General features: G+C 45.3%; 1 protein-coding gene across 1 annotated transcript in view; it reads left to right on the top strand.

Moving 5' to 3' along the window:
- Nucleotides 6,641-22,119, top strand: part of LEMD1 (LEM domain containing 1) — a 30,448-nt gene continuing 14,969 nt past the window's right edge. The window contains exons 1-4 of the mRNA XM_003357393.3: nucleotides 6,641-6,721; nucleotides 8,118-8,237; nucleotides 9,251-9,373; nucleotides 13,451-13,521. Coding sequence (XP_003357441.2) covers nucleotides 6,718-6,721; nucleotides 8,118-8,237; nucleotides 9,251-9,373; nucleotides 13,451-13,521 — 318 coding nt within the window. The 5' untranslated portion in view covers nucleotides 6,641-6,717. The remainder of the gene's footprint in view (nucleotides 6,722-8,117; nucleotides 8,238-9,250; nucleotides 9,374-13,450; nucleotides 13,522-22,119) is intronic.

Here is a 22,119-nt window from a genome sequence, read left to right as displayed (position 1 = left end):
TCTCCAATGTCCCTTAGAGGAAAAGCGGATCCCTGACTGGTCATTATAGGAGGACAAGCTACTTTCAGTTTCCCCACGTTCCCAGGGAAAGGGGCGGGGGACTATGATACCAAATGAGGTCAAGAGATGCCCTCTCACACCCGTGTCCCCTTCCCACCAGACCCCTGGGATAGGACCCTGGTATCCTGGCAGAGTTCACTCACATTTCTGAGCTCTTACCATGGGCACGACTGAAAAGAGTGTTTTAAACACAGGCGGTCCATTAACTCAGTCCTCAATCATTCCCCGAAGAATGGACTATTACTATATTTCCTTTTTACAGATGTGAAAGCCTGTAAATTGAGTTGACAGGTAACCGAGTTTATAGTAAGTGGCAGGTCCAGGATGCAAAGGGAGGGCGTCTGACCCCAGAGTCTGCTCCTGACCATTTTGCATTTGCTTCTAAGATCCTCTGGAGGGTCCTGAGTTCCTGGTTGCAACTCCCACATTCCCTCCGCTACTGTTCATTATCATTTATGGGGAGACTAGGACAAAGCCCCCTGCCCCAGCCCCCAGACATCTCCCTCCCAACTGGCATCTCTTCTCCTGCAGGGCCTCCTGCCCTGTGCTGTCAGCTTAGTCTTTCTGACAAATCTATCAGTGAACCACGCTATCATCACTGAGCATCTGTCAGAGGTCTCCAGACATACCCCGTCATTGGCATCAGAGGGCCCCAGAATGGAAGGATCCTGCAGGAGTAGGGACCTGAGGTCCTACACCTTAGTAGGAAATCCTAGAGCTCTCTGGCTCAACCATGTCCATCCACTTATATAAAGCACCTCTGTGTAGCTTCTTTGGCTGAAGCTGGACTCTTCCGATCCCCATTCCTGCTCTAAGACTTTGTTCATGCTGCATCCGTCCTTCCTAGAATGCCCATTCTCCTGCTTCCTGCCTCTCCTCTTACTTGTTCAATAGGTCCCTCTCTAAGTTCCACCTCCTCCAGGAAGTGCTCCCTGAACACTTCCCGCCCCTAACCAATGGTGATTTTTTTTTCTTCTCCGCTTCTGAACTTCTGCAGCATTTATGGGTACTATGTTGGTAACTGCTTATGAATTTGACTTCTTACCTTTTATGTGTTTTGGGTTTGTATCTCCATCTAGAGTGGAATCCCTTTGAAGACAAAAACCTCATGTTGTCTTTCTACTGTCCACAGTCTGTCCAGCATTTCTTGCACATGTATTATGCACATGTATTCAGGACACCAGGAAGGGAGCCCTCAAGGTAATAATTGGTCAGCATAGGAGGTTTGGTTTGTCTTCATAACAGGACTAGACGATAGATCCACTTTGGTTTTAAGAAGCAGCACAGAGAAAGGGGCAGGTGGGTAGTTTCCTAACTTTTGAGTAGCAGTGAAAATTCTGCCGTTAAAGGCAATTCTCATAGGAGCCCAGTATGTAAAGCTGGTGGGAGTTGAGCTGCTTTGGTTGCCCTGGAGTGGGGCTACTCTGTGCCCCCATCCCTCCATGGCAGCTCAGAGCAAATCTTGGGGCTGGAGTATTATAGCTGGGAAAGGGAGTTCCCTGGTGGCTGGGTGAGTTGAGGATCCCGTGTTGTCACTGCTGTGGCACGGGTTTGATCCCTGGCCCAGGAAATTTTTGCATGCCTTGGGCATGGCCAAAAAAAAAAAAAAAAAAAACCTGCTGGGAAGAACATGCGTTACTTCACATAAGCAGCATTTACTAATTTGGGCGTTGCTGAAAGAAGAAAGTATATGCACTCATCTTATTGAAAGCCTATTTGCTATTGTGTTTCTAAAATGGCAATTAAAAGACTTTCTTCTCTTTGTTTCACACAAATTTGGTTTGGGCTTTTTTTCATTACCCTTGTTCATGCCTTATTCTCCTGGGGAGAAGATTCTTCTGCCAGAGCCCTCACTGCATGTGATTAAACAATCCGTTCACTCCTCCGTTGTCCCCAGGAAACAGGTGGCTCCTTGAAAGCGCTCTGTTTTATACATCTGCTTATCTTCAGTCTGAGCAGGGCACCCAGTGTGTCGTGGGTGCTGAGTAACTGAACTCCCAAGGGAGCTGAGTCTTTGGTTACACGTTGGGAGCCAGGCCCATCTTCTGGCCTCCATGCACGATCCACGCAAAATCTTAGTGTGGCATGGTTTTCTCTGGCTGCTCAGCCTGAGTCTGAGCAGCTCCCCTCTCCTGCTCCCCTCCCCTACTCCCACTTCCCTTGCCCAACTGTCATGGGGTCTGAGAATATTAGTTAATTTTAATATTAGCCTAAGAAAAATTAATTAGGAAGGCAAATTTGCTCTTAAAAGTGTAATTAATTCCAAAGCCAAAGAGAAGAGAGCGAAGGATTATCTGCATTGCTGCTGCCTTCAACTAGTGTGGAGAATCCAGGGTTGACTAGATGGATACAGAATAATTTTTTTTTTTGTCTTTTTGCCATTTCTTGGGCCACTCCCGTGGCATATGGAGGTTCCCAGGCTAGGGGTCAAATCGGAGCTATAGCCGCTGGCCTACGCCAGAGCCACAGCAACGTGGGATCCAAGCCGCGTCTGCAACCTACACCACAGCTCACGGCAACGCCAGATCGTTAACCCACTGAGCAAGGGCAGGGACGGAACCCGCAACCTCACGGTTCCTAGTCGGATTCATTAACCACTGCGCCCTGACAGGAACTCCCAGAATAATTTTTTAAGTGTTGGTGCTGCGTAGACCAAACTCCAGATGGTTCCTTGTGAAGCAAGCGCAAGGCTGAGACAAGGGATTTAGACTGAGGTGGTGCCTAAACAAGTGAAACAAAGAGGAAAGATCTGGTCAGACACACTATCTGGGCTGGTCCAGCTCCTAAATCATTCACAAATCATATGTCTTCCTCTCTAGTCCTCCCACAAACTGGCCTGGTCCAAGTCTGAGTTGACTCTATTTTTTATGGCTGCACTTGCTCCATATTGGAAGTTCCTGGACCAGGGATTGAATCCAAGATGCAGCTGCAGTCTACGACATAGCTGCAGCAACACTGGAGCTGGGGAATGGAAGCCGAGCCTCTGTACCAACCCAAGCCACTGCCATCAGATTCTTAACCCATTGTGCCATAGTGGAAACTGAGTCAACTCTTTTCTGGACTGTTGTAACAGCTCCCCCAAGTAGCCTCAGACCCTGCCCTGCTAACTCATTCTCCACTCAGAATCAAACCAACATTCTATCAAATACACAAATACACCCTCCTCCACCTAATGTCCAAACATAAATTTTGTCATGCCATGTGCCACTTACAAATGGCCACATGTGTCTAGGGATAAGCTCCTTAAGCATAGCCCACAGAATTCTTTCTAAGTTGGCCCCACTCATCCACCTGGCTCATTTCCTTCTCACTCACCCCATTCCTAGGATGGCTTTTCCCAGCCCCCTTGTAATAGGGCAAACTATTGCTCATTCTAGAAATCTCAGCCCAAATAAAACTTCCAACCCTTAGAACCACCCCAAGCTGGGCTCCTATAACACACTGTGAACAGCTTATCTAATTTTCTTATGATTATTTGCTTTCTTTTAAGGGGATGAGCTCCTTCAAAGAAGGACTGTAGCTGAGTTCCCTGGTGGCTCAGCAGGTCAGGGATCTGGCATTGTCACTGCTATGGCCTGAGTTCAGCCCTTGGCCCGGGAACTTCCACAGGCCACAAGTGTGGCCAAAAGAAGAAGGAGGAGGAGGAGAAGGAGAGGAAGAGGAAGAGGAAGCGGGGGGAGGGGAGGAGAAGAAGAAGGAGAAGGAAGGGGGAGGAGCGGGGGCAGGAGAGGGGCAGGGGAGAAGGACAGCTTTTGTTATCTCTCTCTCTCTTTTTTTAGCAACCCAAGCTGCTGCAGTGACAATGCCGGATCCTTAACCCACTGCGCCACAAGAGACCTCCTTAGCTCTTGCATCTTTGTATTTATTCTCTTCTCTCTCTCTTCCTAATTTAGGCCAAGCTTAGAGTCTGTCCCATAAGAAGAAATCAATAAATATTTGTTGAAAGAAATTGGTTAATGATTTCAACAATGATGTCAACCAGATTAGCTCATCGAAACTCAAACTTCCTCCTTTCTCCCCCCGTCAGCAGTAGGTGCCGCCTGAAATATCTACGAAAATGCTTCAGTTCTCCCCTTGCTTGTACCTGCCTCGCTGAGGCTCTGAGCAGGTGGCTTCAGAAGAAAGTTGTAGAAGAATGGCAAGTGATGCAGACCTTAGCCTGACAGCTGCTGATCGTTGCTTTAGTTGATTTCCCCCTTTGCAAATGTTATTGGCAATTGAAACCACAAATCTACTATCTGCTCCCCTATGTAAATTGCATTTACATTTAAATTGTGCATTCTTCCAAAGGATGGGGTTAGTAAATAACAGCAGATTAAACTTGAGCAGAGGAAATTGTGCCCCACGTCAAACCTGAGACTGAAGTGACATCTGGCTTTTACTATTTCCGTTATTTCAGTTTAATAACAGCATGTGGCATTAAGGGAAAAGAAATTGGATCTACATTTTAATGAAAGGAGGAAGCTCTCAGGGTTTAGATACCTTATCATGTTGAATACCTAGTCGATTGGCAATTAAAACTTGTTTCCCTGGAGAAATGGAATAAAATATCTTTGCAGCCATGGAGAGAATAAAAGAAAAAACAAGCTAATGACCAGGATCTCACAGATAAAACCAAGGGAATGGTTTCTGTAAACCTGAAAACCAAGTATTTCAGGATCAGGATACCGCAGAATACAGGAATTCGTCAACAGAATAACGTTAAGAATAGAATCATGAATGCGCTGGTGGGATCTTCAGAGAATAACTTCAGACAGAATGGTTTACACATAATAGGGGGCTCAACCCGATCAGATCATCTGATTGAATCCTTTGTCAGCCCAGCTTGTCTTCAGCCCCAGAGGTCTGACCAAGAAAGTATTTTAGAAATGCCAGTTTCATCCTGATAGTCTGCTTAAATGGAAGCAGTTCCACCTGCTGGCTGCCTTTCTGTTGAAAGCAATTCTGGGAAATGTAAATAAAATGCTTGTGCATCCTAATAACCCAAGCCTATCATTTATTTGCTTTGACTGAAACAAATGTGTCAATTTTCAAATTCTTTGTTTGGTGAATCCAGTGTTTAGATGTTGGCAAATGTTTGCATTACGTGTTTATTTGGAAACTGATGCTCTATTCAGAAACTCTGGAGCCATGGCGCTTGGAACCACAGCCTGGGATGACTCAGTGAGACTCCCTGACTTGCAAGCAAAGAGGCTCTGTCCTTTCCCAGAATCTGCAAAGTGTTGAAATAATAGCATCCCAGGGGTAAGTGTAAATGGGATAGAGCCTCCTGAGGAAGAGACGGAAGGTAGACTTGTTCTGAATGTAGAGCTCATGAAAAATTAGAATAGTGGACAACATTTATATAGTACTTAATGACGTGCCAAGCACTTAATGTGTATTATAACTAAGTGAATCCACACCGAAGCCTTGTGTGGTAGGTCCCATTGTCATTCCTACTAGAGAACAAGAAAAGCAGACAGTGACAGTGATGTTGGTAACTTACCCACCCAACGTCACCCAGCTGGTAAGAGATAGAGCTGGGATTTGACTTGAGGCAGGCTGGCCCCACGGTCCCCTTAACTCCTTCCAATGATCTTCTCACCCCCACGCCTGGCATGTAATTAAGTCATTGTGTTTTCACAAAGTTACATTTCATCTGGCATAATTGTTTTTTGTTTTGTTCTTTTTTTTTTTTTTTTTTTTTTTTGTCTTTTTGCCTTTTTTAGGGCCGCTCCTGCGGCATATGGAGGTTCCCAGGCTAGGGGTCTAATCGGAGCTGTAGCTGCCTGCCTGCGCTAGAGCCGCGTCTGCAATTGAAACCACCTACACCACAGCTCACGGCAGCACAGGATCCTTAACCCACTGAGCAAGGGCAGGGATCGAACCCGCAACCTCATGGTTCCTCGTCGGATTCGTTAACCACTGTGCCACAATGGGAACTCCATGGCATAATTGTTTTTAAAAGTCTCAGCAGCCTTTTTTGCAATACCCAAGCTCATGGTCCGAGGGATCTTAAACAAAATAAAGCAACAACAACTAGCCTTCTGCAATATGGTTAATAATGTATGTGCCAGAGGTCTTACAGGAACACTCAGAGGATGAAATGAGATGATATGAGAGTGCTGCGAAAAGGCCCAAACTGTCAACGTTCTGCAATGTATTATTATTTATCTGTACTCTGAACCGATTCGTATTCCTAAATGAGCAGTTTCTTAACAAGTTCATATATATGTTTCTTCCGCTTTCTCATTTTCCCTAGAATATACGGCCAAATTACCCATCTACCACTGTGAGTCTTTTGATGACAGCCTAGACACTTGAATCTGTTTGATTTCTCCTGTATCTTCCCAGTTTCTTGGCACCACTTGGTTTGGTAGCAGCTCCTTCGAACTGCCTGTGCGCAACGATAACGTCTCTGCATCTCTTGACAGGTTGTCCTGGCCGTCTGCCTATGAAGTCGACCAGCGCCGCCTTCTGTTTGAACTCAGGTTAAATTAAACATCCGACTTTCACATCATTCTGTTGCCAGGGGGGTTTCTGATGTCACACTGTCAGCATTATGATTACCATAACACCTAACAGGCAAAAAGGGATTGGTTGCTAGTGGAAACCCTTGGGTGAAACTCAAGGGTTTAGTAACCAACCCAACTGCATAGACTTTAGACAACCATGTAAATGGGTAAGTGGATTAATCATTCAGTTGGATTCCTTTGGAGTGTATTTCTTCCACATGTGTATTCCTTTAAGTAATTGTCTAGTGTCACTTGAAATTGATGAGGGCTCTTTAGGAGGTTATTTTTGGGAAGGTGGTGAGACAACAGCTGCTCTCAGGAACAAGTGTCATAGGATCTTCCTGAGTTAGAAAAAAAAAAAATCCAGTTTAAAAAAAAAATTCTGAGGCGCACTGTCATTTTTCTTCATAGCATTAGGTTGTTTGCTAGTGGCCAGAAAGTGTCAATTCAGCTTCCCGACCACATAGGAGAGAAGGAAACTTATAGTTACTAAGCACCTACTATGTGCCAGAGTGTGACTCTGGTCCAAATACAGCTTTAAGGTGGAAGACTGGTAAGCTAGGCTTTCTTGAACAACCCTGTTCTACATGACAATTTGCAGCTTTTTCTAGCCTGTATACAATATTCTTCCTAATTGGACATTGATTGATCACCAATAAAAGCAAAGTCATTACTTAAAATTGGTCCAGATCCTCCTATGCTGAGTAATTGCCTTGCAGTCATTTTCTTACTGCAATATTAAAAAGACTGGAAACATGATCGAAATGAGGTACAATAAATAAACTCCTAAATTAAAAATCTCTGTTAAAAGGTTTGACGAACGCGTCTGTCTTTCCAGGATTTTGTTAAGTAGGTGGAAGGGTCAGTTTGGGGGGATAAAGGGATGAACGGAATAAAACTGATTGAACCTGAAGCTGTGCAGATTTGGAAAGCCGTATCAAGACTTGTGTAAATCTATATAAATCAATTTGTGTGCCAGAGAATGAATAGCTGACTTTTTTCAAATGCCAATTCAGCAATTACAAAGTCTGCTGGCGGTTAATTAAAAACTACCGTCTCGTTATGTTCAGAGCTAAATTACAAGTGTGAAAAGACTACTGTTTGCCATAACTGAATGCACCGTACTCTCTGTACTCTCATCAAAAGGAGGGCAGGGATAAATAACTTTTATTTAACTCACAGAAAAATCTCTCTCAGCTCTTTCATATTTAATTAACTTCTTATCTTTTCAGAGCTTGCTCTTACGCAGGGTTCCTAAGCAGTAATGGAAATATTTGTTCACTTTGTGCTGGAGCTTTTTCTCACATGAGTCGAGCAGAAAAGTTAGCAATGATTGAACTGCAAAGACACTGGGGAAAGTGACACTCATTCAGACCTTTGCATCAAGGCGACTAAACCCAGAAGAGACTTATGACAGAAAAACAGCTGAGAGGGGTAGATCTTTGCTTTACTGCCTGTGCACCCCAAAACTGGGGACTTGGGGTTGGCCACACGTTTGTGGACTGGCAAAGTTTGAGTTCTCTTAAGTCTGTCTGAATGAACTTCATGGTTTGCTCTTTCAAGGATTCCACTGTCAGAAAAGAGACCAGACTTTGATCGCCATGGTGGATGTGAGGTGTCTGAGTGATGAAGAATTGCAGAGTGAACTCGACAAGCTTGGCTTTTCACCTGGCCCAATCCTGCGTATGTATGCAGCAACTATTAAAGACTAGTCGATTCTTGCTTATAAGCTGTCTCCAAAGGTGGAGAATTCTTTACAAGGGAAGGAACATAGGCAATGAAAACCATTAAAATAGAAATAGGAAAAATCCTTTTTAAAAAACAGAAAACCATAGAGGTGTTCCCATCATGGCTCAGCGGAAACGAATCTGACTATGATTCATGAGGAGGCAGGTTCGATCCCTGGCCTCACTCAGTGGGGTAAGGATCTGGTGTTGCCATGAGCTGTGGTATAGGTCGCAGATGTGGCTTGGATTGGGCATAGCTGTGGCGGTGGTGTAGGCCAGTGGCTGCAGCTCTGATTCAACCTCTAGCCTGGGAACCTCCATTATGCCGTGGGTGCGGCCCTTAAAAGAGAGAAAAAACAAACAAAAAATAAAAATAAAAAAGAGAAAACCATAGAGGGAAGAGGCCATAAATAACTCACAGATTAGTAAATATGGTGCCAGGGAGAAAGGATTGGTTTTTTTCCAATAGTGAAAACCTGTGACTTCTTGATTATATCACCCTGGGTTGTTTGGGCTTTTGTTTTGTTTTGTTGCATTTCTGTTTTGTTTTCTTGGCCGTGGCAGGCAGTGGCTTGATGTAGGATCTCAGTTGAACCTGAGCTGCTGCCGTGAAAGCACTGAATCCTAACCACTAGACTGCCAGGGAACTCCCTTCCTTTTGCATTTCTCCTATGTGCACTGTGCTATTTATGGATTTACTGTCCATATTTCCCGTATAGGATGTACAAGTTTGTCTTCTGACATATCCAATGCCTGACCCCATGGCTAATTCATAGAGGCCTCCCCTTAAGTGTTTGCGGAAGGAAAGGGGTACGTCGAGTAGTCGTGGGGTCCACCTTATTGTAAAAGCCATAATTAGCCAACCGTGTAAGGGACATGAATACAGATCTGAGTTGGGAAATATCTGAAATCCAGTGAGATCACATACATAATCAGAGCAACTAAACGACTCTCCACATTCCTCCTCAGCTTCCACCAGAAAAGTGTATGAAAAGAAGTTAATGCAATTGTTGGTCTCCACTCCCTGTGCATCGCCTGTGATGAACGGACCCAGAGAACTGGACAGCGCTCAGGACTATGATGACAGTGAAGGTATCATCAGAAGTTGTGCTGGAGTTCCTGTCGTGGCTCAGTGGTTAACGAATCTGTCTAGGAACCATGAGGTTTCAGGTTCGATCCCTGGTCTGGCTCAGTGGGTTAAGGATCCGGCATTGCCGTGAGCTGTGGTGTAGGTCGCGGAGGCGGCTTGGACCCCGCGTTGCTGTAGCTCTGGTGTAGGCTGGCAGCTGTAGCTCCGGTTAGACCCCTAGCCTGGGAACCTCCATATGCCATGGGAGCGGCCCCAGAAAAGGCAAAAAGACAAAAAAAAAAAAAAAGCTGTTTTGCTAGGTAGCTGCTGCGCTCTTACTCAGACCATGGCCAGCATGATGTATGCAGGTTTAAATGGTAGGCAGGGTGACCTGTGAAATATCCATGTGGCCTGTTTGCACACAGAGCCTGAAAAACAGGCTCCTGGGTTGCAAAAGGAATCTGTGACTCCATGTCTGTCTTCCTGCCAGGGACTCAATGGGGGAACAGTCTGGGGAAGGACTGGTCAATTTGCACATTCTCTTACTAACCAGAGCCGCTTCTGTGTTTGATTTCTAAAACCAGAAGTTCCTACAGGTCATTTCCAGGTCTCCTTTGAGGTCTCCACCTCTGCTTTGCCTCAGTCAATACATTGGACAATCATTTCCTTTGGATAAAGGGATGGCACATCCATTAAGAAAGAAGAACCAGATTGTAACTCACTCAACATCTCCTATGCCTACTGCCTTCCTGACTTAATGGGAGCTGACCACAGCTGGGGAGCAGTGGCCTCTGGAGTCACTTTCAGTGCCCCCCACCCACCCCAGGGACACTATTCTCCTGCAGGGGTCTCTAGTTTGGGCTCCCACAATGCATTCCAAGGCTCTTTCATTCAATATATATTTATCAGGAGTCCTATGTGAGCTACAGTAAAAAACAGAAACTAACATTTATTGGAAGTCACCGATGCAGGAGTTCCCGTCGTGCCTCAGTGGTTAATGAATCCGACTAGGAACCATGAGGTTGTGGGTTCAATCCCTGGCCTTGCTCAGTGGGTTAAGGATCTGGCGTTGCTGTGAGCTGTGGTGTAGGTTGCAGACGCGGCTCGGATCCCGTGTTGCTGTGGCTCTGGCTCAGGCCGGTGGCTACAGCTCTGATTTGACCCCTAGCCTGGGAACCTCCATATGCCATGGGAGCGGCCTAGGAAAATGGCAAAAAGACAAAAAAAAAAAAAAAAAAAAAGGTCACCAATGCATTTCGTGCCTAATATACATCATCTCATTTACCCTAAGAGGTAAGCATCCAGTAGAATGTACCATGAAGAGGAAGGCCCGTCTGTCTTTGTTACCACCCTGTGTCCAGGTCCCAGAATAGCACTAGGCACATAGCAGGAATTCATATATGTTGCATGTACTGTGACAAAAAAGTGACAGAACTAAGATTTGAACCTGGGTCTGACTGTCCTAACTGTGTTCTCTCTATCATATACCCTACACTTCTCCATAATTTCTACTATGAGGATGAGTACATGATATTTTTGACCATATCTGCTCTACTTAAAAAAAGGCAATTTCATAGAATACAAACAAATAGTTCAACAAACAACATAAGTGCCTGGGGCCTGCTGAAAAATCCCCTGGAATGCCTGGTATTGGAGGTGGGACAAGTGCTGAGAACTTTACCCCTAGGGTCTGGCATGGCTGGACTCTTCTAGAAAGGGCAGCAGGGTTTGGAGACAGACCCCACTGGCCCCTGAGCTGACCAGTTAGCATGGGGGTACCTCAGGACAAAGGGCTACCCCAGGCAATGTCTACATCTGGGAGGTGTTCAGAATCTTGACCCAGACCTGGGGCTGCTCTGTTCCCTGCCAGAGACAGGAGCTAAAGGGTCTAGACCAGCCCTCTGCAGTATCAGACTAGAAGATTCTGGAGAGGAAGGCTTATGGCTGCCTAGGACTGCAGGTCAGCGCTGCACAAGCAAGCTGTTGTGGTCATAAGCCAGGCCATCCTTGTTCTCAGCATGCAGCCTCCCACAGCAGTGCATTTGAGCTAGGGCTAGCAGAAAACTGGTCCTTTGATTTGCAAGCTTTGCTATTGCTTGAGACAGTCCACTGATGCTAGCCAACTGCTAGCGGAAGCTCTGGTTCAGTCCTACTCTTTTTTTTTTTTTTTTTTTTTTTTTTTGGTCGTCTTGCCTTTTTCTAGGGCTACTCCTGCGGCATATGGAGGTTCCCAGGCTAGGAGTCTAATTGGAGCTTGTAGCCACCGGCCTATGCCAGAGCCACAGCAACACGGGATCCGAGCCTAGTCTGTGAACTACACCACAGCCACAGCCACATGGGATCCTTAACCCATTGAGTGAGGCCAGGGGTCAAACCTGCAACCTCCTCATGGTTCCTAGTCAGATTCATTAACCACTGTGCCAAGAAGGGAACTCCAAGTTCAGTCCTACTCTTGTAAAGCAATTCTGCAAGGTCAATGGTTAGTCCAAGGCCAGTGGTTAGTCCAAGGCCAGTGGTTAGTCCAAGTAGAAAACCTGCTTCTCAAGGTCAGGTCTGAATTGGACATTTGAATTTGCTCCTTGGAGGAGCCTCATAGACCTGGTGCCATAGGAGTGGAGGGGTCTCGTGGACTTTCAGACTTGGGCATTTAATAGAAACAGCTAGTCCTGAGGTGGGGTGGTGGTGGAGGGGGCAGGGCGGTTCCAGACCTGAGGCTGAGCATTATGTCCTCCAAACAATGGATGCATTTGATTTCTCTCACTTTCATTCATTGTTTTGGCCCTAGGCGGACATAGCTTTAATGATCTAACCTCTTTTCAAACCTCCCCAATATATTTGACTTGGGGACCTCATTTAAAACGCCCTCCAGGAGTTCCTGTCATGGCTCAGCGGTAACAAATCTGACTAGTATCCATGAGGATGTGGGTTCCATCCATTCGATCAGCGGATTAAGGATCCAGTATTGCCTTGAGCTGTGGTGCAGGTCACAGACATGGCTCGGATCTGGCATTGCTGTGGCTGTGGTGTAGGCTGGCAGCTACAGTTCTGAATTGACCCCTAGCCTGGGAATTTCCGTAGGCCACAAGTATGGCCCTATAAATAAATAAACAAAACCCCTTCGACTAAAACCTCTGCTGAATGTGCAACAACTATCAGAATACTTCTCCAATGGCTGAAGCCAAGAGTTGGTTAATGACAACCTTTCCTTCTCTTGGCTGTTCCCCCGATTTTAAAGGCTTTTAGCCCAGATTTGGCCTTCCCTTCCCTAGATGCTTCTCTGAATACAGAGAAATCCCCTCTGCCCTATCTTGACAATTAGGGATGCATGAGACTCAGAGCTGGTTTGAAGGGGCGATGAATGACTAGACTAAAAACAGGCAGCCAGGAATCCCTGTTGTGGTACAGCGGAAAGGAACCTAACTAGTATCTATGAGGATGCGGGTTTGGTCCCTGGCCTTGCTCAGTGGGTCAAGGATCTGGCATTGCTGTAGTTGTGGCATAGGCTGGCAGCTGCTGCTCTGATTCGACCCCTAGCCTGGGAACTTCCATATGCCTTGGGTGCAGCCCTAAAAAGCAAACCCCATGTGGCACAGTGGAAATGAATCCAACTAGGAACCATGAGGTTTTAGGTTCGATCCCTGGCCTCACTCAGTGGGTTAAGGATCCAGTGTTGCTGTGAGCTGTGGTGTAGGTCAAAGACGCCGTTCGGATCTGGCGTTGCTATGGCTGTGGTGTAGACCAGCAGCTATAGCTCTGATTTGACCCCTAGCCTGGGAACCTCCATATGCCGCAGGTGCGGCCCTAAAAAGCAAATAAAAATAAAAATAAAATAAAACAAAAACAAAAACAGGCAGCCAGCTCAGGCTCCACAATATACAGAAAGGTGCCCTCCCCATTTTCCTGGGGGAAGGCCTGTGTGTTCCACAAAGACCACTGCAGAAATGCTTTTTTCCCTTAGAAGGGCCAAGTGAATTTTCTTCCCCTTCCAAAAATCTTTTGCCCTGTGACTGAGAGAATTCATTCCTACAATTGTTGTGTGCTCCCTGTGCTAGCTCGTATGTTCTCATGGCCTATTTTCCTTTTGTTTTCCCATGATCCAGAGCTTAATGCCACTATCATTTTGAAAGGAAATATCATACTCTCACCAGAAAAAAACAAGGGACCCAAAAAAGTAGGTACAATTCTACTGATGAATACTTTTACCCATATATTAAATATAGGAAATAGAACTTTTCATCTGTATTAAGAAAGGTAAAATCCTAGTTTAAATAAGCTGATTTGGGAGTTCCCGTCGTGGCGCAGCAGAAACGAATCTGACTAGGAACCATGAGGTTGTGGATTCGATCCCTGGCGTGGGTTAAGGATCCGGCGTGGCTGTGGCTGTGGTGTAGGCCTGCAGCTGTACCTCCGATGAGACCCCTAGCCTGGGAACCTCCATATGCCGTGGGTGCGGCCCTAAAAGGAAAAAAAAAAAAAAAAGTTCATTTTAATGCAGGTCTCTTGTTTCCTGAAACCATTTCTACGTCCTAGCTCAGGACCCGGAGTCATCAAGTAACAGAGGAGCTGTGTCCTCCTGCCTGTCCCTAAAAGAGCAGCCACCCTCTCTCTCCTCCAGCTGTCATCCTCTCTCCTTTTGCCACCCGTGGTTGCATATAAACCTATGGTGAGGGTGGAAAAAATGGGAGTTCCTATTCCCTTTCTCTCTCTCTCTCTCCCATAAACACACACACACACCCTGAAGTCTGGTCTCCACCCACATCGCCTTTGCAGCACGCAGCCTGCTGTGTAAGAGTAACAGGTTTGGGGTGAGGCCCAGCTGACTAAGTGCCCCCACCCTTCCCCTTGCTAGTTGTGCAACTTTAACAGATCTAGGCCTCCCTTCATGTGGTTTCACAGCGGCGCCTGCACAGGGCGGCTGGGAAGAGAGAGGCAGGTAAAGGTCTCAGCCTAGGAACAGGTGCATCACTAGCTCCCATAATGAACTCCAAGTCCCCAGCTCTAGAGACCCCTTCGAGGTCTGTGGACCACTGTCCCTCCTCATGTAGAGACACCTGCCACCTTGAACTATGGCAACTCCATGCTCTCTCCATTCTTGGTTCTGCCCCTCTGCCTGTTCGGAGCTGGCTCTGTCTTTGGGCCCCTAAATGAACTGGGGCCTGAGGTCTGTCTTCAGCCCCTTCCCTTCCTGCTCTGCATCGTTTCCCTTGCTTCCTGCCTTTCTGTCATGACTCCGCCTCGAATCTCTGTACAGGCTTCCTCTCCGAGGCTTAAGCCTGGGTATCCAACTGCCTCCAGTGTCCCGGAGGGGCTCCTTCCTTCTCCCCTTCCCTTCCTTCCTTCCCCTCTTCCCCTTCCTTCTTTCCCTCCTTCCTGCATTCACCCAACAAGTGCTTATAAGGATGGGGTTAGTCAAATGTATTTATATTTCTCCCTGCACACTCAGGGGATCCAAGACTAAGCTCATTTTCCCTCACCCCCAATCTGCATTTGTGGCTCCTGTTCAATTCTGCTTCTTACACCACCTTCCACTGTCCAGGGTCAGAGCTTCAAGCGTTATCCTGAAATGCCCACTCCCCACAGTTGCTCACATATAAACAGGTGCCAAGTCCTGTGGTTTAGGATTATGCATTTTAAAAAACTACCCTTCCTTCTCTTCCCACCACTGCTGTCCTAGCTTGCATCCGTATACTTTAAAAAAAAAAAAAATTTGAACAGTTGCAAAATCTCCCTAACTGGCCTCTGCCTCCAAGTTTTCCCAATTCAGGTTCAGATCTACTAGCAGAGATCGAATCACATTATTAAATCACCTGGAGTCTTTATTTATTTATTTTTATTTTTTGTCTTTTCAGGGCCACACCCTGGACCTTGCCAGGCTAGGGGTTGAATCAGAGCTGCAGCTGCCGGCCTACGCCACAGCCACAGCAATGTGGCATCCAAGCCACGTCTGGGACCTACACCACAGCTCATGGCAACGCTGGATCTTTAACCCACTGAGCGAGGCCAGGGATCGAACCCGCATCCTCTTGGATCCTAGTCAGGTTCAATACCACTGAGTCACGATGGGAAGTCCTGACTGGAGACTTTAGAACAAGATCCTTACAATGTGAGGCGACGCCAGTGTCTCCTGTCACTTTACCTCCCTTGTCATCTGGCCCAAAAGATAATTATTTGTTTCTGTCCCTCTCACACTTTAACTTCCCGTGTGCCTTTGTCTCAACTGTTCTTTATTTTTTATTTATTACTTTTTTTGCATTTTCTAGGGCTGCACCCGAGGCACATGAAGGTTCCCAAGCTAGGGGTCTAATCTGAGCTGTAGTCTTGGCCTATGCCAGAGCCACAGCAACACAGGATCCAAGCCGCGTCTGCGACCTACACCACAGCTCACGGCAACACCGAATCCTTAACCCACTGAGCAAGGGCAGGGATCGAACCCGCAACCTCATGGTTCCTAGTCGGATCCGTTAACCACTGGGCCACCACGGGAACTCTCTCAACTGTTCTTTATGCCTGGAATTCCTTTCACTTTCCCATCCTCCTCCCCATTTTTCCTGCTGTTAAAGTCCTGGGATCACGTAAGGAAAGTCTCAAAGGCCGATCCTGTGCATCCCTTACAATTGCCTTTTATCCCCTTCAGTGGCTGTCACAGGCTTTGGCACATAGTAGGGGCTCAAAACGCACCTCATCACATCTACCAAACAGCTCTAATGACAAAGAGGTAAGTTTACAATTATGGTCTAGATTTAAGCTATTGGGTTTAAATACCAAATGAAAAGAAACCCCCGAATAAACATTCTTGCCGTACACTGCAGCCCTAGCTTCCCATTTAAACATAATTCAAATTTGATGAAGGAATTCTGATATCGAATTTTCTAAAAAGATTTTTTCAATCTTCCCCATGGCTCATTAAAGGATTCCTTGCCATCCACTACACCTCTGTAATTCCTGCAAAGACACTGACGGGGAGAATCAGCAGCCTGAGTGTTTAAAATGCATCAGGTAGGACCAGTGCCCTTCAGCCTTTGCTTTACGTGAACTCCCAGTAAAACCACATCAATATTTTGAATTGGCCATAGAATTAAATAGAAAGTTTGTGATGGCATAAAATGTTTTGATCTGAAGGATATATATATATAAGCCATTTTGCTTCTCAGAGGAGCCCCAAGACATCTGTTCCTTTTTAAATCTGAACGTAAATGTAAATAAGCACTTACATTTCCATGTAAAAGGTGGTAGAAAATGTGTTTATTGAAACGTTTGTCTAAGACCATAGACTTTAATTATGTAAGAGCACTGGTCTGTACCTAACAGTCCTATATAAGAATCTGCAAAGGTAGAATTAGCATTTCTTTGAAACAACAATGAATACACATTTTCCTCTCATTTTAGTAGGGTTCTAGTGGAATACAAACCAGTTTGAGATTGGATTATGTTGATTTGGGGGCACTATTTAATACTGTGATGTGTGTGTTTCATCACCTCACATACGCAGCCCATTTGATTTGGTGATTACGACCACCGAGAAAGCCACGTCAATGTTTTTTTCATTAGAGAGACTCTGGACACAGTTTATGCTTCCACTGATGAAGGATGGAGTTGAGCCAATGTATTTAACTTAGGTTGTAAGACCCTTTCTGCTAAAGAGGGAAAAATGGGATTGGTGGGCAGTATGGAAACAAAATAGTCTACAGTCTCAAGGATGCAGTTCCTGTTCGTGGCTCAGGGGGTTAAGAATCCAACTAGTATCCATGAGGTTGCAGGTTCGATCCCTGGCCTCGCTCAGTGGATTAAGAATCCGGCGTTGCCATGAGCTGTGGTGTAGGTCACAGATGTGGCTGGGATCTGGCATTGCTGTGGCTGTGGTGTAGGCTGGCTGCTGCAGCTTCAATTTGACCCCTAACCTGGGAACTTCCATATGCTGAGGGTACAGCCCTAAAAAGGCCGGGGAAAAAAAAAAACCCACAAAAAACCTTTGTCGGAATCCCCTGTGTTTAAACTCAATGCCAGGGATAAGGGAGGTGGGGATGGATTACTCAGTCCCGTTGTCTGAATGGAAAGGAGGTTTTGTTCTACACTGATGCTGATGATCTTGTGTTCTGACTTCCTAGTCTGATCCATCTCCTGGACAGACCTTAATGCCTTCTCTTGAGAGACGATGCTTAGGTCCTAGTGAATTAATGACCATCCTGGGAATGGTTGCAACAGAGCTTCCATCCCTGGGTCTTAGCCTGTGAGTTAACAACTGTTTATCACGGTACCAAGTTTCTGTCTTGTAGAAACCTAAACAGAGCTCTGGAAACAAAGAACATGTGCATCAAAAATAAGCTCTAGGCATTCCCGTCGTGGCTCAGCAGTTAGTGAACCTAACTAGCATCCATGAGGATGCAGGTTCGATCCCTGACCTCGCTCAGTGAGTTAAGGATCTGGCATTGCCATGAGCTGTGGTGTAGGTCACAGACATGGCTCAGATCCTGAGTTGCTGTGGCTGTGGCATAGGCTGGCAGCTAGAGCTCTGATTCGACCCCTAGCCTGGGAACCTCTATGTGCTGCGAGTATGGTGTTAAAAAGACCAAAAAAAAAAGACCAAAAAAAAAAAAAAAGTCTCTAGAGTCAGACTGCCTGGGTTCAAATACCAGTTCTTCTACAAACTTAAGACCCTTGCCATCTCTGTGTCCTAGTTTTCTCATCCATAAATAAGGATAATAATAGTCTCGACTACATAGAGTCTTGTGAGGATTAAGTTGAAGTATGTAAAATAGAGTAAGAGTTACCTAAGCACAAATAAGAACTATTCTTAGGAGTTCCCGTCGTGGCGCAGTGGTTAACAAATCCGACTAGGAACCATGAGGTTGCGGGTTCGATCCCTGCCCTTGCTCAGTGGGTTAAGGATTCGGTGTTGCCGTGAGCTGTGGTGTAGGTTGCAGACGAGGCTTGGATCTTGCCTTGCTGTGGCTCTGGTGTAGGCCGGTGGCTGCAGCTCCAATTGGACCTCTAGCCTGGGAACCTCCATATGCTGCTGGAGCGGCCCAAGAAAAGACAAAAAAAAAAAAAAAGAATTAAAAAAAACCCAAACTATTCTTACCATTACTATTATTATATAAAAAGCACTGATATTCTGTCATACAAAACAATATACTTAGTGAAAAACAGTATAATGAGAACTGAATATTTAGTATTGGGCTCCTAGGTGCAATAGAATATGACTCATAGGTGCCTACAGATATGTTTATATTATTAAATATACAGACGTATTTAAAGATTCTTCTCTACAAGAGCTGAGTGTTGAATGAGGCAGACAAACCTTTTTTTAAAAAGTCAGGCATTCTCTAGAGGCCTCACAGTTAAGGATTTGGCGGTGTCACTGCTGTGGCTTGGATTCAATCCCTGGTCTGGGAATTTTCATATGCCACGGGCACAGCCAAAAAAGGTCATATATGCCCTCTCAGCATATAGGGTTCCATCTTCTCAACATTATGTTTAAATCCATCCCCTGCCTCTTTAAAAATTGTTTGAAAAATCTATTTGTTAATTTCAAACTTAGGGAAAGTTGTAAGAGAAGTACATAGAATCCCCATATCCCAGATAACCCAATGATTATTTTTTGCCACGCATTTTTAAATTGAAATATAGTTGATTTACAATGTTGCGTCAGTTTCAGGTGCACAGCATAGCCTTTCAGTTATATAGATATATATATGTGATTTTTTTTCAGATTCTTTATTCTTATAAGTTAACACAAAATACTGACGTATAGTTCCCTGTGCTCTACAGTAGGGTCTTGTTGTGTATGCGTGTGTGTGTGTGTGTGTGTGTGTGTGTGTGTGTGTGAGTTATCTAAGTACAAATAAAAACTATTCTTATCATTACCATTATTATGTAAACAGCATGATATTCTGTCATACAAAACAATATACTTAGTGAAAAATAGTATAATGAGAACTGAATATTTAGTATTGGACTCCTAGGTGCTATAGAATGTGACTCAGAGATGCTTTTATATTGTTAAACATACAGATGTAATGAAAGCTTCTTCTCTGTAAGAGCTGTGTGTTGAATGAGCACACATACCCTACCCTACCATCGTGTCTTTCTGAATCACCAAGAGCAAACCATAGACATGCAGCCCCTCAGCTCTCCAGCATGTATTCTGCCTACCCCCAAAGGAGACCTCCCCACGTAACCACTGTGAAACACTCCAAGTTAGGAAATGCACATTGATTCAATGCTACCCTCCAATAGTCCGTCCCCATTCAGATTTCACCAGCAGGTCCAATACTGTCTTTTGCGTTCTGGTCCATGGCCAGTCCAGGAACACCTGTCACCTTTAGTCATCGGGTCTCTTCCACCTCCTTCAATCTGGAGCAACAGTGCCTCAGTCTTTTCCTGTCAGATGCCCTTGTTCATTTTAAAGAGTACAAGCCTTACATTCTGCAGAACGAGTTTTCTTTTGACTCTCAGAGAGGCCGTGCATCTGGCAAGAGTATCTCAGAAAGGATGCCGTGTTCTTCCGCGTCACATCAGGGAACAAGGTCCTTCTGTTCCGCAGCTGGTAAAGCTCGCCTTCATCACCCGGAAAAGTTGCTGTCTCTCCGTGTTACCCCCCAAACCCATCTTGTTTTCCCCTTTGGAGCTGAGTAGTGCTTTGTGGAGAAATATTATGAAATGACACCAACATAGCAGGCCCCATCACACCTCATCCATTAGCTTCATACCCACAAATGGTAGCCCATCCATCCACTTTCTTCCGTTATCAGATGGCCCATTGAGACTGACTATTGCTATTATTTCTTCTTAATTTATCAGTTAGTATTCTACTGTAAGGAAGACTTTCCCTTCTCCCTCATTTATTTATTTATTTATTGGTCGGTTGCTTCATTCCTTTCATCATGCACCCATAGGCGTATGAAGCCACTGCCTCTTCAGTGATTGTATCTGTTGATAGTATTTGTTTTAATGCGCAAATTGTCCCAGATTTGGTCAGTGGGACCCCTTCGAGTTAGAGATGCTGTCCTTTGGACGTGTCCTCCTTATTCCTTGAGCATGTCCTCAATTTCTGGCACAAGATGTTTCAGACCCATCTTGTACTTTTCCTGCCCTCTAGAGTGCTGGTTCCTTTTACTGTAGCATGATATTCAGAAATCAAGATCTAGGGCGTCCCCTTGGGGGTCTAGTGGTTAGGACTTGGTGCATCCATCTCTGTGGCCGCAGAGTTCAATCCCTGGTCTGGGCACTGAGATTCTACACAAGTTGCTGCACAGGTTACCAAAAAAAGACAAAAACAACAACAACAAAAAAAAACAACCCAAGACGAAGGTTTTCAATAAGCTCATTGCAACTGAAGAGTCATTGCTTCCAGGCCCTCTAGTGGACAGAGCCAGAAAATAAATGTGTGTATGAGCACATATGCATCTATCACTCTTTTTCTCTCTCTCTATGTATACCTATTTGGGGGCCACATCTGAGTCATGAGGAAGTTCCCAGGCCAGAGATCGAACCCGTGCCATGGCAGTGACCTGAGCCACAGCAGTGACAATGCCAAGTCCTTAACCCATCAGGCCGCCAGGGAACTCCCTGTATACATTGTAAAACCATCAGTTCTTATTGATCTCCAATTGCAAACCAACACTGCAGTGTTCTTTCTAACTTGTACACCTTTCTGTAAGGTGTAAGTCACTTCTCTGACAATGAGAAACTTGACTTCCATTATCTTCAGTATATTTACCTTTCGCTCAATTTTCTAATTTTCTCGGTGTAACCATTCTCTCAGTCATGATAGCCAGCCCCTTGTCTGCATAACCCCCATCATCATTTCTTTGGCCACTGGACATGCCACCATCTCCATGTGGCCCTCCTCTCAATTGTCTCTATTCCTTGGACACAAGGTACAATAAGCCTCCATGCTGTTCCCTCTCCTACTGGTCCTGTCCTTCAACCACCAAGCACCCCCAATGTCCCCTCCATATACACAGTCCCCACTCCATTACACTGGTCTCCAGGCATGCTGACCATATCCCCTCTGCTCCACACTGCAGGACACACTGCCCATCCAGGAAAGGAAAACAAAGGCAAGAAAGTTTCACGTCTCTTTTTTGTTTCCAATTCTGAGGTCTGTTTCAATGTCTTTGTGCCAGGACTTTAATAGGATTTTTACTCTTTGTGTCTCAATTGCTATTGTTGCTGATATTTTGTAGGCCTGTATCATTGGCATGTGCAGGGCCTACCAAGTGCTGCAATCGGAAAGTCCAGTGTACCAAGGAGATATACAGTAAAGGATCACCATTAAGTGTGTGGTTTCAGTAGCATGTAAAGATTTTTAGGAGACCCAGTATTAAATAGCTCTACAGTAGTTTCTTCTTTTCCTTCTTCTTCTTTTTTTTTTTTTTTTCTTTTTAGGGCCGCACCTGCAGCATATGGAGGTTCCCAGGCGAGGGGTCCAATTGGAGCTGTAGCCGCAGGCCTACACCACAGCCACAGCAACGCCAGATCCTTAACCCACTGAGCAAGGCCAGGGATGGAACCTGCGTCCTCATGGATGCTAGTTAGATTCGTTTCTGCTGAGCCACAACAGGAGCTCCCTATAGTTTTGTAATTAATTGAAAAACATCCTTATTCCCAGCAGTAGTTTTATATTCCAGTTGGGTCAAAGTGAAGAGTAAATTACGTATTCTATAACTACTTAATAAGCCCTTTGTTCTTACCTATGACATTTGCTAATGGGAGCTAAATGCCATCCTTACAAAGAATGTAATTTAACCTTCTTCTTGTAAAAATA

This window comes from Sus scrofa, chromosome 9, assembly GCF_000003025.6.
Source record: "Sus scrofa isolate TJ Tabasco breed Duroc chromosome 9, Sscrofa11.1, whole genome shotgun sequence".
Classification (NCBI taxonomy): Eukaryota; Metazoa; Chordata; class Mammalia; order Artiodactyla; family Suidae; genus Sus; species Sus scrofa.
Note: the sequence above shows the minus strand (reverse complement) of the source record. Positions and strands in the feature narration are given on the sequence as shown.